The sequence below is a fragment of the Pogoniulus pusillus genome, chromosome 42 (genome assembly GCF_015220805.1).
Source record: "Pogoniulus pusillus isolate bPogPus1 chromosome 42, bPogPus1.pri, whole genome shotgun sequence".
Taxonomy (NCBI): Eukaryota; Metazoa; Chordata; class Aves; order Piciformes; family Lybiidae; genus Pogoniulus; species Pogoniulus pusillus.
In genome coordinates, this window is record NC_087305.1 from 1912974 (window position 1) to 1931564 (window position 18591).

Below are 18591 nucleotides of genomic sequence, written 5' to 3' on the forward strand. Positions count from 1 at the left end.
TTAGGCTGGAGTGACTTCAGTGCAAAGACACTGCTGCACTGTGCACTATTTCCTTTGCAAAACACCTAAGACCACTCTGAAGCCTTGCAACACCTGCTAGGAAAATGTGGTTCTGTCAGACACCTGCAGAGAAACCATCTGCTCAAACTTACAACTGCTCTCCAAAGCAGCAGCAATTCCAAACTTCAAGCCCAAGTCCAAGACATCTAAAGTTGGACTGAACAACTCTTCACAGGACACTCCTAGAATCATAGAACCAACTAGGTTGGAAGAGACCTCAAAGATCATCCAGTCCAACCTAGCACCCAGCCCTAGCCAGTCAACCAGAGCATGGCACTAAGTGCCTCAGCCAGGCTTTTCTAGAACACCTCCAGGGACAAACCACTCAGTGCTCCTGAACTGAGAACATGGAGGCAGATTACCAACTAAACTCAATCTCTCTTATTCTTTAATCTGCTAAACTAACAGAATTAGGTGGCAGAAGAGACATTCAAACAGTAGAATCATAGAATCAACCAGGTTGGAAGAGACCTCCAAGCTCACCCAGTCCAACTTATCCCCCAGTCCTATCCAGTCAACCAGACCATGGCACCAAGTGCCTTATCCAGTCTTTTCTTGAACACCCCCAGGGATGGTGACTCCACCATCTCCCTGGGCAGCCCATTCTAATGCCAATCAGTCTCTCTGGGAAGAACTTCTTCCTAACATCCAGCCTAGACTTCCCCTGGCACAGCTTGAGACTGTGTCCCCTTGTTCTCTTGCTGGTTGTCTGGCAGCAGAGCCAAACCCCACCTGGCTACAGCCTCCCTTCAGGTAGTTGTAGACAGCAATGAGCTCTGCCCTGAGCCTCCTCTTGTGCAGGTTGCACACCCCCAGCTCCCTCAGCCTCTCCTCATAGGGTTTGTGTTCCAGGCCCCTCCCCAGCCTTGCTGCTGGACACCTTTCAGCACCTCAGCATCTCTCTTGAATTGAGTGACCCAGAACTGGACACAGTACTCAAGGTGTGGCCTACAACAGAGCTCACACATGACACAAACCCCCCATCAGTTGGGCTTCACATTCCATGTGCTGCTACATCACTTTGCTTTCCATCTCCCTGCACAAGCTGCTGGAGGGCTCAGCGCAGGTCTATGCCGCCGACAACAGAACTTCCTTTATTAGGTGCTTCAGGCAAAGCAGCAGATGATCCCAAACCACTACAAAGAAAACAAACCCCAGCAAGCTTTCAGAAGATGATTCCAGTCTCTGAACAGCAGCTCCAAGGTTGATGTACCCCAGAACACAACAGTGCCAGGGAAACACTGCACGCAGCAGTCCTGTAAAAGCAAAGACACCAAAAGAGAGCGAGAAGGACGCAGCACAAACTGACTCCAGACAAGCAGTTTTGTGAGAGCTTTAATGGCACAAAATGCTGAGAAGCTACAACTTATACATGAGCTGTAAACTGTATGTAATGTTACAAAGTGCTAACTAATGGATGAAGAATGCAGAATCACTTTGGCTCAGTTAACTCCGATATCTCAACAAATGTCAATTAAAAAAGGGTTGAGTTTCTAACAATCTTCAGCTTCCACTTTAAAACAGTAAGGTAAATGTCTGCTGCAGTCAGAGCTCAGCCTGCTGCAGTTCTAGGTCAGCCTGCTGCAGTTCTAGGTCAGCCTGCTGCAGTTCTAGGTCAGCCTGCTGCAGTCAGAGCTCAGCCTGCTGCAGCCAGAGCTCAGCCTGCTGCAGCCAGAGCTCAGCCTGCTGCAGCCAGAGCTCAGCCTGCTGCAGCCAGAGCTCAGCCTGCTGCAGCCAGAGCTCAGCCTGCTGCAGCCAGAGCTCAGCCTGCTGCAATCACAGCTCAGCCTGCTGCAATCACAGCTCAGCCTGCTGCAATCACAGCTCAGCCTGCTGCAGTCACAGCTCAGCCTGCTGCAGTCAGAGCTCAGCCTGCTGCAGTCAGAGCTCAGCCTGCTGCAATCACAGCTCAGCCTGCTGCAATCACAGCTCAGCCTGCTGCAATCACAGCTCAGCCTGCTGCAATCACAGCTCAGCCTGCTGCAATCACAGCTCAGCCTGCTGCATCTTTAATGTGCGAGTTTATGCATTGGTTGGTTTGGGGTTTGTTTTTTTTCCCTCTCCTTGATCCTATTTACAAATGTTCTAGGCCAGTTTTTCACTGAAGGTAAGAAAAATGAAGCCTGCATTTATTTATGTCTTTATTTATATTTTCCAAAACTGTAAACAGGTATAAAGCTTTTTTTTTTTTTTTTAAACAACATTTATCTTAACAAAACTTCAACTATCAAGAGTTGAAACCCCTTTTTCCAACAGTACAACCATCTCCTTCTGCTCGTTGTAAACCTAGGAGGTTGTAGCCTCTCATCCCAAGCTTAGAGCAGGGCAGCAATAAATACTGTATTGTCTCACCACAAGTGTTAGTGACCACCTCCATTCCTTGCCTAGGTCTCAGCACTTTCAGTCATTTCACAGCTCCTCCAAGCTGTGTTGATACTCTGGCCAGAAGCTTGCAATATTCTTTGTCAGGTTTTAATTTGAAGGAGTCTGTTGTTTTAAGTACTACTACTACTCCAATTTGCATACAAAACAGGCTGCTGCAATTAGAACTGAAAGTGCTTCAGCCTTTCTCCCACCTCCTTGGTTTTAGGGCTGTCAAAGCATGTGCTTGGTCCTATGTCAAACACCTTTCACCACATCCCCCTCCTTGTTCCACCTTTGCGTGAAACCCAATATCCACTCTTGGAAAAACCAGGCAGTGGCAGGCAGCTCAAGTGCCAGCAGCATCCACAGCCACGAGAGAAAAAAGCAGGTGCCAAGAGAATTTGCTTGTCAAGACTGCCCTTGCACCCTGAAAGCATTCTCTGTCAGCAGTCAGAAGTAGAGAGCAAATAGAAACGCAGCTTAGCAGGGGCTGATACTTCACTTTCTTTCTTCCTGGGAGCTAATTCTTCTCAACCAAATCTCAGGTGGGATTCAGTTTCTATGCATCAACTGTTTCAAGCAGTCACTGCTCTATTAAAGAATCAACTTTATGAAGTCTGATGCCAGCAAAACAATCACAGGTAGCTGTTCCCTCCACGCCAGCTGACTAAGATTTCCTCTTTTCCCCAAGTGTCAGCCTGCTGAAGTTTTCATTTAAATGAGCTTTTTTGCTAGTCTTAAAATTAGCATTGGTTCCCTAAATACTTAGTATTACAGTCTATATCTTTTTTTTTTCTTAATATATTCATATATATATATATATATAAAAAAGAGTATTCTACCCTTCAGAGTCATGCTACATGTTCTGAAATCCAATAAAATCTCTTTCAGGACAGGACTGTCCCAACGCTCCGTAACAATTTGGTACTAAAGCTTCACATTTTGAGAAGTGTCACTGAAGGAGGACAAGGTTTAATGTTCCCTAAGAGAAGAGTTCAACGACATTAGTGATCATTCTACCTAACAGGAGACATCACAAGTGACTTCCAGGTGCCACACACCCCCAGAGGGGACTGTACAGCACACAAGGAGAGGAACAGCAAAGGCTCCTTCTGCAGAAGGCAGCTCTGCAGTCCTGATGTGCCTGCCAGGCTGTCCCCCTTGAAGTCAAAAGCTCTGCTTTCTGAACTTGCCCTATCAGCACAACTGAATGGTTCCACCACAACAGAGTCATTCCTTTTCTACAGTCTTAACTACACCTACAGCTGTTGGGTTTTAACTTAAGGTCAAACTACTGGAGGAGGAAAATTTCACATTTTAAAATTTCCCCTTAAGAAAACAGCTAAGGAAAAGAAAAGCTTCTTCACATGCAAACAATGCAACTGCTCTAATATTTTCTAGGCATCAGGGGTTTGTTTTTCTTCCTACAAGGAATGGGAGGCAGACTTCATAGAAAAGACAAGATTACAATTACTTAACATTAAAATATGCTGATGGATTTAGTTATCCTGCTTTAAAACGTATGCAGCCTTCGTCTCCTGCAAATCAGTGTTAGCCAACAGAAGGGGCCAAGTAAATTCCTTCCCCTCCCCCTCTCCCCCCCCCCCCCAAAAAAAAGCTGATTTAAACTTTTTTTTCTTTATTGCCAGTGATTTCTTGGGGTTTATTTCACAACCAGCTTTGTTTTTCCAAAAGAAAAACTCAAGTTTCACTTCAATCAGTAACTTCCTTCTAAGGAGACTGCTACTACGGTCAACGTTTACACCACGCACAACTGCAACTGAAGTCAGGTTGCACCGAAGAGGCAACAGCATCACTGATCAAATGAAAACTTGCTGGTGGCATTTTGCATTGAGAGAAGCCCTTGCAACATATAGATAGTTGTAAACTCCGTTCAGCAACTCTGACGTGTCCTGCAGGCCAAGAGGCAGGGGGATGGGAGGAGAGGGAAGAATGTGGATAGCGAAAACACCTCAACAGAGTTCCAACACAATACTGAATTCCAGAGTTAGCAACAACCTGGATATGTAAGGAAAGGGTGAAGTCAGGGTCATGCTTAAAATGGTCTCAAGTCACATGTACTAAATGAGACAACAACACCTTCACGGGTCACAGGGGCTTCCAGGTTCTGCACTCCACCTTCAATAAGTGCTGGCTGAAGGTGTGGTCAGTCGCTTCCCGATGTAGATGCTGAAACAGAAAGCAGAAGGCAGAGGTAGTTCAAGGAACACTCTGGTCTCCAAACAGCCTCAAGCACTCAGCTATGCCAGCACATCTGATGAGCATCTTCTAACTTGACTTCTGTAACATCACTTAGAGTGAGACTTTCAGATGAACCCAGGAGCTGTTCTACCCATGCCAGCGCAGTGGGCTGCCTCCAGCCCCAAGCTAACTGAAAACCCCAGTCAAAAGCTTCTGTCTCGTTTGGGGAGCATCTGACACAGAGAAACAACCAAACAATACCCCCAGATTATTACAGCAAAACAAACTGCTGCCTGCAAAAGGTGGGGATGAGCTTCCATACACTGAGCACTGAGCAGCTATGCAAATGCTGACCTCTAATACATAAATTCTGCCAGGTTCACTTGGTGACAGAAAGGCACAATTTGCCACAGAACAAATACCTTACAACACAGACTCACATGTTCTAGACTCCTAATTTCTCTGACAGTTTACAAGAGTTTGAAGTGACCCTCCATCCTCAGAAACAAAGCTGAAGCTTAAAGGAAAGCACACTGTGAGTATGTGTCAGAGCAGCACAGAAGGTGGATAAACACAGGGTCAGGATTGAAGCAAGCCCAGAGCTTATATGGGATTAAGCAGGCAATGCAAACACTGCTGAGCAGTCACAGCTGATCTCCCAGGGCACATCCAGCCTCTCATGTATCTAAGTATTCACACCTTGACTGTCAGTGGTACCACACAACTAGAGCATGAGACACTGAGAACTCCAGGGCAGGTGCCACACACAGGACTTCAGCACCACCACTCGTACATGCTCCTGGAATGGTTCAAGCTGCAGCAGGTTTCCACCTATTCCATTCTTACTTTGGCTGCATCACAGCCTGAAGCCCAAGCAGAAGTGGACAATCCAGTGGCACATGTTAAAACTGTAAAGGTTATCTGGCAATTAATGATAATCTGTGCAACACAACAAAAACTGATCTAGTCACAGGCTCACAGGATGCCAGGGGTTGGAAGGGACCCAAGGAGATCATCGAGTCCAACCCCCCTGCCAGAGCAGGGCCACACAATCTAGCTCAAGTCACAGAGGAGCACATCCAGACAGTCTCAAGATAAAATACTGGAATGGCTGCAAACTTTTAATTGCTGCAGTTTTCCTGCACCTCAAGAATCATCCCAAGTCTACCTTGCTAAAGGTGCAGCAACACTCCAGTTACTCTAGGCACAGCTTCTTCCAGCAGGCACCTGACACACAGGCAAAAATGCAAAGCCAGATGCAAAAGTTGAAGTGAGAATTAGGTCAATACTTACCCCAGTCCCAAAGCCAAAACATGAGATATGAAGAGAGATGGAATGAAAACCTTAAGGAATTCTGCAGAGAAAATTCCACCTTTTTTCATGGCTCCACTTTTTCTCATACTTAAAGACACTGAACGTTTAGGATGTCTGAAATGAAACTCCCTGAAAGAAGAGGGGGAAGGGAGTGGGGGGGAAAATCAAACAAAGTCTTTTGGTTTTTTTTTTTCCCTTTTTGCAGACAAATGCAGAGATCTCTGTAGAAGCATTTTTAACAACAAGAGCTAGAGCTCTCTCAAAGCAAGAGATCCCTTACACAGAGCAAGGAACCAAAGAGAATAATAGGAGGTATTGTGGAGAGACCACTTACACAGACAGTACAGAGACAAAGGGAGCAGTAGCTGAAGAGAGAGGTAGGTCCGAGAGAGGGAATTTCAGGATGTGATTTGTTAGCAAGAGCCTCATTTTTTGTTCCAAACAGAGATACAGAAGTCTGCCAGATTTAGACAGCATCCTCTATTTTAATAAAAAGGCTTTGCATTCACAGGTCTCAACGTTTCCCCTTCCATGGATGAACATTACATATTTTACATAGAAAGAAAGAGAGGTACAGAGAATTTAGGAGACTTGCTCAGCATTATCCCATTCAATAAGCCAAAACTAAATCCCATGAATCCCAGCTCCAAGTACCCAGCTCTCCCAGTAATTACAGTTTTGTCAAGACACCCCCTAATCAGCTTGCTGTGGATTTAGAGCACTTGAGATTACTTCACTGTTGCTATTAAGATTTTCATACTCAAATTTGTTTTGACTTTCTACAGCCTCCCCAGAGAGAAATCTCTTACTAAGGTGATCCTACATGGAGAGCCAGAGCAATTCCATGTCATCACTGTGACTTAACTCTTCTCTCTCTCTCCTATCAGAGAAGATCCATTAAGAAAAGAGTTAAACTCACTTGGGAGGGACGTTTTCAGGTCTACTTGACCAGTCTGACACCCAGTCAGTGCTTTTCTTCAATACTTCCAATTCTTTCTCTCCTTCTACTGCTTCTTCTTCAGACTGAAAATAGACATGGGTCAAGCCTTGTAACACTCAATCAGCTCCTCCTTAGGGTGTTAAACTGAGATCAACAACAGTGACAGTGGGGAAATGATAAGCACCAAATGGTGACACCTGATAAAGGAGCAAGGGTTGGACTGCTGGTTATGCAGAGGAGATTTGCTTATGCTGACAGGAGGAGGATCTGCAGAAGTCAGTACACTATACAAATGTTACTGCTATATTCAGGACATCCATCTCACTGCAACTTGTCTGGTTGGGGTTTTTAAACAGACCAAACCCCTTCTTTAATTACATTTAGTATTAAAACAGCACCAGGCAAAAAATAAAGTCCAAGTTTTACAAACAGCAACAACTTTTAAGTCGATGCCATTGGACTTAAAGCATACAGAACATGGCTAAAGCACAGAAAAAACAGCCAAGTAAAAGGGCTTCAAAATCAGGTGTTAGTAGTCATTCAGAATTCATATTGCTTGCAACTTGCAGCCTCTGCTGCATGTGTCCCAGATGCAGCAGGGAAAGGCAAGCCCTCGCTACAGCTGCCCTGATGCAGAGATTTCACAGCACATCACTTCATACAGATGTTACTGTATAGGAAAAAGAGAAAATGGAAAGGCTAGAGAATGCCACTGACTTTGGGACAAATTCCTCCTTAGTTGTAGAACAATTTGCTGAGAGACTCTTTGTAAAATCAGATCAAGCACTTGGAACGCTGAAGTGGCAACGGCACCAAATCCAGAGGCAATCACAGCAGCAGAGCCAAGCAGCCACTTCATTCAGAGGGTTCTGGCTCTCAGGGGGCAGAACAGCAACAGCCCTGCTGCTGGGCCAGGTCTTTGACAATTAAATGCAAGGTTTCATTCTTCCAGGAATGCTTTTGATTTGTAGTGCTGAGGATAGCAAATTCTATGAAGTGATCAAAGCTAAGGGTTCAGCACTGCTCTCCTCTCAGCTTGCATTATGGAGATTACTCACTATCATGTGAGCTGACTGTCTGCAGAGCCATCAACTCAGCACCCTGGCACCTCCTGCTGAAGTAGAAACACTCCAACAAAGCAAGCAGGTGTGACACAGGCAGTGGCAGCAGTGCTAGGCAAGAGCTGCTACTGAACGTGGCACTGCTGAGCTTTCGAGGGGGAGCCTCATTTCTCCCCTCACCCCACAGCTATTCACCTCTGCAAGGCAAATTCCAATTCATATAGAGTCTAATTCAAAACACAAAGTTTACTGACACTAAAGAGAAGTGTTCTGGAATGGGCTCTAATTAGTTAATTCTGGAAAACAAACCTTGAAAGTCAAGATCATTGACTTCAACTGACACAGGCTGAAGAGCACAAAAACTACTGACTACCCCAATTTATGGGGAGGTACCAGATAAGGTTCTGGTAAAAAAGACTGAGTAAAACTGCAAGAAGATGACAGAAGTAAAATGCCTGACCCAAATAACTAAGGGACACCTCCACATTTTGGATAAATAAGGTTTACAGAACTCATTTGCTTGGGTTGCAGCTGACAGCCAAGTTTAGGGTCTCAGAGGGAAAACAACTGCAAGCAAGCAAGAGTTGAAAGCATTTTTTGGTGCACAAACCCCATGGCATTTTAGATCTTTTGACACAACAAAGGGCTTGCTCTAACCCACAAAATGATAGGCACAAGCAGATGATTTCTACACAACATTCACAGTCTAATTGTTTGATGTTTATGTATTTTAAAGGTTAAAGAAGACAATACCTGAGAACTACTGTCTTTACTTGTGTGCATTTCCACATCAAAAGTTATCTGTCCATCTTCTTGGGGTGAAGGGCTGAAGAAAAAATGATGTCATGATGTCAGTTTGCAATATTAGACTCTGTCAGCTGAAGAATCATCAGTGTAAAGAGCATGTCAGCTCAATCCCCTCCCCATGCACTCCTGCACACTGCTCAGGTGAGGCACAGAGTGTGCTGCCTTTCAGAACACAAGCACCAGGATCAGGAAGTCTTCCAAACACCTTCACCTTTCCCATTTTTCCTTTTCCATTTATAATCCTACCTGACTTGAGCTTTCATAAAAAAGACAAATCATAGAATCATAGTCTGGGTTGGGTTGGAAGGGACCTTAAGACATCTAGTTCTAACCCCCTGCCAAGGGCAGGGACACCTCCTGCCAGACCAGGAGGTGTCCAGGCTCCAACCTGACTTTGAAGGCTACCAGGCTTGGAGCCTCCAGAACTTCTCTGGGCAACCTGTTCCAGTGCCCCACCACCCTCCTAGGGTAGAACTTCCTTTCAATCCAGCTTCTTCCAGGCTGAAGCCATTGCCCCTTGCCCTGTTACTCCATGGCTTTGTAGAAAGTCCCTCTCTAGCTGTCCTCTGGCCTCACTCAAATCCTGGAAGGCAGCTCTAAGGTCTCCTTGGAGCCTTCTCTTCTCCAGGCTGACAGCCCCAAGTCTCAGCCTGTCCCCACAGGGGAGGTGTTTTAGCACTCTGATCATCTTTGTGGTCTCCTTGGGACCTACTCCAACAGTTCCAGGTCCTTCTTGTGCTGAGCACTCCAGAGCTGGACACAGTACCCTAAGTGAGGTCTCAGCAGAGCAGAAGGGCAGAATCCCTTCCCTCGACCTGCTGCCCATGCCTCTTCTGGTGAACATCCAAAGAGAACCCAAAAGATCACATCAAAGAGCAACTTCACTCTCCCCAGCTTTTAGAAGAGCACATCACAGCACCTCCCCTTTCCTGTGTCTTACTTCAACTAGCAAAAGGGCAAAGCATCACCAAAATGTGAACCAGTGGAAAACTGAGTGTGAAAAGGGAAAAAAAGAAGAGGAATGTCTCCATTCACTAAAAATGTGGGTGGTGAAGTGAAAAACTCCTTGCTAGTAAAAGAACTAAGCAGCTATCACCTAGCAAGCATTCCTGGCTGGACTGGAAAGGCTGGAAGTACTGACAGTTAGTTTCTTAGCAACACAGCCCTAAGAAAGTTTTCTATAAATACAACCATTCCACTTGAAATATTCATATGGCTCCTTTGAAAAGACTCCATTCAGTAATTAGATCAGCTCTAACTAACTTTAAATAGCTGATCAACTTCAAATCTGATCAACCACTTACATAAGCCACTCAGCAGACATTACAGACAGCATTCCCCCAGCAAAACTGAAGGAGGCAGGAGGCAGAAGGACAGCTAAAATTATAGACAGAAGTCACCAGAGGATTCCCACAGCTGTCCCAAAACTCCCTAGAAAAAAGGGTGTAATAAACACCTAAGAATGTTATTATGGTCACATGTGTCACACCTTGAGGTAAGAAGACTCATAGAACTGTCTCAGTTGGAAAAGACCTCCGAGATCACCAACTCAGTAAAAGGAGGTACTAATTCCATTGGCATAAGTCACACATGGAACAGGCAACCAGCAACAGAACAAGGGGACACAGTCTCAAGCTGTGCCAGGAGAGGTCTAGGCTTGATATTAGGAGGAAGTTGTTCACAGAGTGGTTTGCCATTGGAATGGGCTGCCCAGGGAGGTGGTGGAGTAACTGCCCTGGGGGTGTTAAGCCAAGCCTGGCTGGGGCACTTAGTGCCATGGTCTGGCTGTTTGGCTAGGGCTGGGTGCTAGGTTGGCCTGGCTGAACTTGGAGCTCTCTTCCAACCTGGCTAATTTCTATGATGTGAGCTTCCTGCTCCTGGACCCCTTAGTTTTCTGTGGTAATGAAGTATTTTCCAACTCTGATGTGTTTTATGGCAGCCAGGAGCCAGCAAACATTCCAGACATTGCAGTGCCACAAGCTTAAGCCCCAGGAAAAGCTTTAGCCCCAGCTCTGCACCTAGAGGACGAACACTGCGGGTAGCTGCACACAGGGCAGCAAACATTCCTTTACCTGTCACAGTGGGAGCTGCCTCTGGAACTGCTCTGTCCCGACTCGTGCTGGGCATCCAGAAGGATCTTCTCCATGTCCCCATTGTGGATGGAGGATGATGAAGGGACATGCTCCAGGCCCCCGTTTTTCCCGTTGCCGTTATCGTTGCCGTTGCCGTTGCCATTCATCTGCAGCTCCACCCAGGAACCTGTTGGACCAGCCAGACGTGGCTTAGTGAAAGCAGCAGGACTGAAACCCATCCTCAGGTTATCAATTACACCCAGAAAAACATACCAGCGTGGGGGACTCAGATAACATGCTCTGCTGCTGCTGGGAGGAAGCTCACCAACACCCACTGCAAGCAGGACTGACCTGGCTCTTCATCCACACAAACACCCCTAGAAAGCTCTGGGTTGTTGCTGCCTACCTCCCTCCAGAGCCAGGCAAACAGCTCAGCCTCTCTCTCCTCAGCTGTTAACACTCCAGTGGGCCACATTTCTCTCTGCAGTTTGAAGCTCTGATTACCTGTCTCAATCAAAGTAGCCACCAAGCTTCCTTTTCTCCTTTTGTGCTCCTCCTGCTCTGCTTCTCCTTTCTGAAACAGAATTTTCATTCCCCAGCCCCCTGCTCTGCAATTCCTCATCTGCAGTTCTATATTCTCCTCCTGGATGAGGCACTTAGTGCCATGATCTCATTGACTGGATAGGGCTGGGTGCTAGCTTGGACTGGATGAGCTTGGAGGTCTCTTCCAACCTGGTTGATTCTATGATTCTGTGAATACTAAAGGCCCTGAAACAACCCCTGGTGTTTACACACATGACACAGGCTGCCCTTCCCAGACCTCCTTCCACTCTCTTTGCCCTGAGTGCTCCAACAAACATCTCCTCCATTGCACACCACCTCTCTTATCCCACTATGGCCATACTGGGTTATACCACAACCCTACACTTGGCACAGCAACACAAACATCACTGCAGGCAGATTAAAACACTTCCCTGCTAATAAGCCCAAACAAAAAGCTGAGCAGCATGAGGAATCCCAAGCTCTCACCTATAATAACAGTTAATCAGTCCATTGCCTTGACTTCAGCCTCCTTCTCCTGCCCCTTTTTTCCCTCTCCATAGTTAGGGCAGGGCTGGACAGCCCAAAAGCTGAGATTCTCTGGATTCCCCTTTCTTTAATAGCTCTGCTTAGGAGCTACCCACTGACAAAGAGCAAGAAAGCCTTGCACATGCCAACAGCATCTGCTGAGAGGTCCATGTGCTCTGTAGCTAGGCTGGGGGTTTGTACCTTTGCTTTTCAGTGTTTTCACTTGGTGCAGAGCAACTAAATGCAAACCTGTTCAGCAGGGACAAGTATCAACTGGAAACAAACAGCTCTGGGAAATATCCTTCATTCACAAATCAACCATTTCATGTCCTGAGGGGTAAAGGTAGAACAGACTTCTCCTGCTCTCTGTCCCAAATATTGAGCTACATTTCCTATCCAACTGCAATCCCAGGCCCTTCATTAAGATATAATGAGACTCATTTGACCATGCAGCCACGATTATGGAGGGAAAGATCTCCAGTTTCTCTGTTTTCAAGGCAAGATTATTTCCCATTGTCAGCCAGAGATGTGTGAGATCAAAGCCCTTCACAGTGCCCTGCACCACATCCTGGTCTCCAAGCTGGTGACACATGGGTTTGATGGGTGGAGCACTGGATGGATAAAGACCTGGCTTGATGGCTGCACCCAGAGTGGCTGTCAATGGCTCCATGGCTAAGTGGGATCAGTCCTGGGACCAGTCTAGTTCAACATCTTTGTCAGTGACATAGATGCACTGAGTGCAGCCTCAGCAAGTTTGCTGACCACACCAAGCTGTGTGGTGCAGTGGTGCAGCAGACAGGCTGGAGGGAAGAGAACCATCCAGACAGGCTGGAGGGAAGAGAACCATCCAGAGGGACCTGCACAGGCTGCAGAGGTGGGCACAAGCCAAGCTAAGGAGCTTCAACAAGACCAAGGGCAAGGTCCTGAAGCTGGGTTGAGGCAATGGCAGGTGTGCCTGCATCCATGCATCAGATTTGTTGTGTTCTATTCTCTGCTCCACTGCAAGGAAAGAGAGATGAGAAGAAGGGAATGAAGAAGGTGTTGCTTTTTATTATTTGTTATTTTATTATCATTATTATTGTATTTTATTATCATTACTATTATTATTGAACCTTAGGAGGTTCAACAAGACCAAGTGCAAGGTCCTGCAGCTGGGTCGAGGCAATGCCAAGCACCAATTCAGGCTGGGCAGTGCCAGGTGGGAGAGCAGCCCTGAGGAGAGGGACTTGGGGGTGCTTCTGGAGGAGAAGCTCAGCAGGAGCCAGCAGTGAGCACTTGCAGCCCAGAGAGCCAAGCAGAGCCTGGGCTGCAGCAGCAGAAGTGTGGCCAGCAGGGCCAGGGAGGGGATTCTGCCCCTCTGCTCTGCTCTGCTCAGACCCCACCTGGAGTCCTGCATCCAGCTCTGGAGCCCCTGGGACAAGAGGGCTGTGGAGATGCTGGAGAGTGTCCAGAGCAGGGCCAGGAGGATGCTCAGAGGCTGCAGCAGCTCTGCTGTGAGCACAGACTGAAAGAGTTGGGGCTGTGCAGGCCGGAGCAGAGGAGGCCAGGCTGGATGGGGCTATGGGCAGCCTGCTCTAGGGTAGGGTGTCCCTGGGCATGGCAGGGGGTTTGGAACTGGCTGCCCCTTGTGTTCCATTCCAACCCTGCCTGATTCTATGATTCTATCATCACAGCTCCTGAAGCATTTGACCTGAATGCCCACAGAGCTTTCAGGAGTTTTGTGGATTTTAGTTTAAGTTTTGGCATCTTCAGCAGTGAGGCAAACATTCAATAAAGAGAAGAAAGCTAAAGACATGATTCAAGCAGCTTTTATACACATTAAATACACAGGTTCTAAATTCTAACACTGTCTTCTTGGCTTCTGAGATGCACCTTAAATTGCCTGCACTAATCATCCAATTGCAAAGTTTTGGCTCTGGGAAGGGTAGCAGTGAGACAGGAAGGGAGGAGCTCATCACAAACTGATCTGTTTTCAACTTGATCTTGCAAAGACAAAGTTTATCCTTAGCACAGACAAAGTTTATCCTCAGCACAAAGTTTATCCTTAGCACCAACTATTACCTAGACCATTATACTGATGGCCAGGGAAGCATCACAGCCCTGCAAGTCCTGGGGGTTTACAGCCTGGTTTCCCCTAGCTGCACTGACAGAGGAGGAATTTCGGGTGTGCAGAGGGCTCCTGTGCACAATCACATGCTGAGCACCAGCCCTCTGCAGGTGCTGGGCTGCTCAGACAGTGCAAGTAGGCAGCTTCTGCTCACATCACTCAGCGTGAGGCACAGTGAGCACATCACTCCAGATTTATGATGATGATGATTGCTGGTGTCTAGATTTAAAAAGGCCACGTTGCAAGAACCACGTCAGGGAGGTACATTTGCCCTGTAGCAACATTTCCACAGCAGGAGGCCATGCAGAAAATCGTGTGGCAACTGTAGGGAGCAGGCAGGCCAGAAAGCTCTGCGCTCCACACCAGCGGAGAGGAGAGCATTTGCAGGATCTGGGCAAAGACATCCACCACTACAGAACCAGCAGTGAGTGATGAAGTGGGAAGAACAGAGGGTAAAGTGCAGGGAGAGGCCTCCCTCTGACACCAAGCAGGGAGAAAAGCCCAGTGGATGATCAGAACTGGCTGAACACACTGAACACAGCTCCACAGCACCGAGGACTGTGCACAACCCAAGCCTTTATTAACACTCCCCCTGCCGCCGCTGTTTATCTGTGCTCGGGAGGCAGAGACCCAGAGCAGCCTGCAAGCAGAGTCCCTGTGCTCTGGAGGCAGCCACCAGAGCAGCCTGCAAGCAGAGTCCCTGTGCTCCGGAGGGAAACACCAGAGCAGCCTGCAAGCAGAGTCCCTGTGCTCTGGAGGCAGAGACCCAGAGCAGCCTGCAAGCAGAGTCCCTGTGCTCTGGAGGCAGAGACCCAGAACAGTCTGCAAGCAGAGTCCCTGTGCTCTGAAGGCAGACACCCAGAGCAGCCTGCAAGCCCAGTCCCTGTGCTCTGGAGGCAGCCACCAGAGCAGCCTGCAAGCCCAGTCCCTGTGCTCTGGAGGCAGCCACCAGAGCAGCCTGCAAGCCCAGTCCCTGTGCTCTGGAGGCAGCCACCAGAGCAGCCTGCAAGCCCAGTCCCTGTGCTCTGGAGGCAGCCACCAGAGCAGCCTGCAAGCAGAGTCCCTGTGCTCTGGAGGCAGAGATCCAGAGCAGCCTGCAAGCCCAGTCCCTGTGCTCTGGAGGCAGCCACCAGAGCAGCCTGCAAGCCCAGTCCCTGTGCTCTGGAGGCAGAGACCCAGAGCAGCCTGCAAGCAGAGTCCCTGTGCTCTGGAGGCAGCCACCAGAGCAGTCTGCAAGCCCAGTCCCTGTGCTCTGGAGGCAGCCACCAGAGCAGCCTGCAAGCCCAGTCCCTGTGCTCTGGAGGCAGACACCCAGAGCAGCCTGCAAGCCCAGTCCCTGTGCTCTGGAGGCAGCCACCAGAGTAGCCTGCAAGCCCAGTCCCTGTGCTCTGGAGGCAGACACCCAGAGCAGCCTGCAAGCAGAGTCCCTGTGCTCTGGAGGCAGCCACCAGAGCAGCCTGCAAGCCCAGTCCCTGTGCTCGGGAGGCAGACACCCAGAGCAGCCTGCAAGCCCAGTCCCTGTGCTCTGGAGGCAGCCACCAGAGCAGCCTGCAAGCCCAGTCCCTGTGCTCTGGAGGCAGCCACCAGAGCAGCCTGCAAGCAGAGTCCCTGTGCTCTGGAGGCAGCCAGCAGAGCAGCCTGCAAGCAGAGTCCCGGGCAGCGCAGCAGCAGCAGTTTACATGACAAGCAGCACGTTCTCCCTCTGACCTCACTCCTCGTGAGTCAAGGCACATCCAAGGAAGCCCAATCTAACATCAAGCTCAAACACGCTGCATCCTCCCACCGGCAGACACAACCGGTTTGGAGAGGGAGCTAGAGAGCCCCGGGAGTTTCACAGACCGGCCAGAAGAACCTGCACCTCTAAAGCTTTCCAAGGATGCAGAGGAGTAGGTCGGAGAACAAACTGCCCACCAAAGAGCATGCCCCAAGCTCTCCCCAGCAGAAAAGGACTTCCATCCACCAGCCCCAGCAGAACTCAACCTCACCACATTTCCAACTTGACAGCAAAACAGTACATGTGGCAGAATTCTCTTCCCTTCACAAATCACACTTTGGGGGTGGGGGAAACCCAAACCATAAGGCCATAACAAAATAATAAACCACCCCCTAGCTGTTTATTTAAGTGGTATATTTCTCCAAGTGGGTTTGAATTTTGGCTATGCTTTAAAGCTAATTACTGCACCATCAGTTGGCCCGGGGTTGACTTTTACTACTGTATTTTCCCACAGCTGGTGGGCTGTTTGAACAGCAGTAGCTAAATGCGCTGGGCAGAAGGGGGGTTCCATGCTCTGTGATTTTTGTTCTGGGTGGGGGAGATATCGAGCACAAGGTATACATTTAATATACATACAAATGCTGCATAGTCGACTTGAATCAAGAACCATCACTTTGATAATGCAGGAGGGAAGAGAGAGGGGAGCGAGAGGGGAGCGAGAGGGGAGCGAGAGGGGAGCGAGAGGGGAGCGAGAGGGGAGCGAGAGGGGAGCGAGAGGGGAGCGAGAGGGGAGCGAGAGGGGAGCGAGAGGGGAGCGAGAGGGGAGCGAGAGGGGAGCGAGAGGGGAGCGAGAGGGGAGCGAGAGGGGAGCGAGAGGGGAGCGAGAGGGGAGCGACTCAGCTGCTCAGGTGCCCATCATGGTAATCATTAAGCTGATTTCCTGTGACAGAGGTAGATGGACTCCAGTCTAAGGTGAGACTCCTTATTTTTGTCAATATGTAACGGAGTTTTATAACAATTAAAACCCAGGAAGCACTCAGACTTCCCACTGCGAGCAAACCACCTGCTGTTATCTTTGGTGAACCCGACAAAGCACAGGTTCAGTTACCAGCTTTACGCCCAAGTCTTCCTCCCTTTGAGTCGAGGGCTAAGGGATCTCTGAATGAGAGGCCCTGAACAGGCGCAAACGACAGAGAACAAAATGAATCGGTGTCTAAGCTCATTAGCCTGAAAAGGTTCACTGAAAAGCTCATGTAATGGCACAAAATGTACCTATAACACCAAAGCATTGTGGAGAGGCTGAACATCTGAAAGCAGCGCTAAGCCTAGATGGAGCTTGGTCGGCTGCATTTGTTTTGTCCAGGGAGCACAGACTAACAAACATTTCCTCTCATACCTTGTGCTCACCACCTTCAGTAATCACATTGATTCCGCTAAGCCTTTCCCTGCTGATCCAGCAGTAAGATCTGCATGGGCAGATCCAGCGGAGGCTTACAGAGCACTCCTCTCTCGTCGCTCCTATCTCGCAGCAGATTAACGCGTCCCACAGAGACAGTTAACTACCAACGGGAAACAAAAGAGGGGATGCTAAAACAGAGAAGCGTCAGACAGCAGATTCTGAAGTCAGCGGCCAGAAGTTAGGCACCAGGCATGCCCGAACTCCAAGGTGTCAGAGTTGGGCGAGTCTGCCCTGAGTAATTGGCTAAAGCACAGATCCTGGCTCCGGTGAGCACTGCTGTGAGCTACCACGGTTCTCACAAGAGGCAGCGCTACCACAACACCATAGCAGTGTTATGAAAGGGCCATGGTTTATTCCTCCTTAACACAACCCCCACTGAATTACGGCTCTTCAGCCACCCCAGTGTATTTCGTGGCCAGTTTAACTTCATTGCGAACTACGAAGGTAACAGCTAATCGCTAACGCAATTTATTCGACAGCGGCATCCTTAGTAACTACAAGCAAATGAAAAGGAGGCATTGCTCTAGACGTGTAGCACGAGGGAAAAGCATCTGCCAAGGACGGGAGTCTAAACAACCCCCGGTGTGCCTCAGCAGTGCTGCGCTAGGGACAAAAGGCTGCCGAAGGGCGCTGACAGCGCTGCCGGATACCGCGGGGCAGAGCCCACGTCAGTGGCATTGCCTCAGCCACTGAACAAACTCATTCCACAGCCACGCTCCTCCCCTGCCCTGCTCTATCCCCATCTTAGCTTGCTAATGCCAGCCACCGAATGAACTCCGTTCCACCACGGAGCAAACCTGCTCCTGCTCGCCTCGCAGCAAGCCACGGCGCTCGCTCGCCTGGATGCCCTCCCCGCGGCCGACTCGGCCTCCTCCATCGCTGTGGTGAGGAGCGGCCCTGCCCAGGCACGTCCCGGGCGCTCACCCCGTTTCGGACAGGCAGCCTCCTCGGCGCTCCCAGCTCCGCACCCAGCGGCTCCCGGTCCCAACTCCGGCCCCTGCTGCCCCCGGCTCGGCTCCCCCCCCCCGGCTCCCGCCTCTCCCCCCGGTGCCCGCGGCCGGACCCCACAGGCTCGCTCCGATTGGTCCCCGGCGGCTCGCGCGGCCCCAGCCTCGGCCAATCACTGGCCAGGGAAGGGGGGCAGGGGGTCGCGGCCTGGCGGCGGCCTCACAGGCGAAAGGCCCCGGCCGGGCCCCTCGGCGCTCGCCGCCCTCCGCTGCACTCACTGTTGAGGCCCGGCTCGGTCTGCGTGCCCTCGGGCGGGTTGTTGTTGTTGTTGTGCTGCGGCAGCTCCTCAGGGCTGGACATGGCAGCGCAGGAGCGACGGCGGAGCTACTGAGGAGCCCGCTGGGGCTGGGACAACAACAAACCCGGACTCGGCTCCGGGCCCGCCGCCCCGCCTCCCGCACTGCGCAGCCGCGCC

At 49.5% G+C, this 18591-nt stretch overlaps 1 protein-coding gene across 2 annotated transcripts; it reads right to left on the reverse strand.

The window, feature by feature from the left end:
- Positions 1-1382: 1382 nt before the first annotated feature.
- Positions 1383-18591, reverse strand: BNIP3L (BCL2 interacting protein 3 like). 2 transcript variants are annotated; one of them, XM_064175463.1, is made up of 6 exons: positions 18395-18591; positions 10821-11007; positions 8695-8767; positions 6860-6963; positions 5920-6069; positions 1383-4614 (listed from the first exon to the last, which is right to left on the reverse strand). In XM_064175463.1, the coding sequence occupies exons 1-6, from the start codon at positions 18474-18476 to the stop codon at positions 4566-4568; spliced, it is 645 nt and encodes a 214-aa protein (XP_064031533.1). In that variant the 5' UTR covers positions 18477-18591; the 3' UTR covers positions 1383-4565. The 2 variants fall into 2 exon arrangements, with proteins under 2 accessions (XP_064031533.1, XP_064031534.1); XM_064175464.1 differs by lacking the exon at positions 18395-18591 and adding an exon at positions 18093-18174.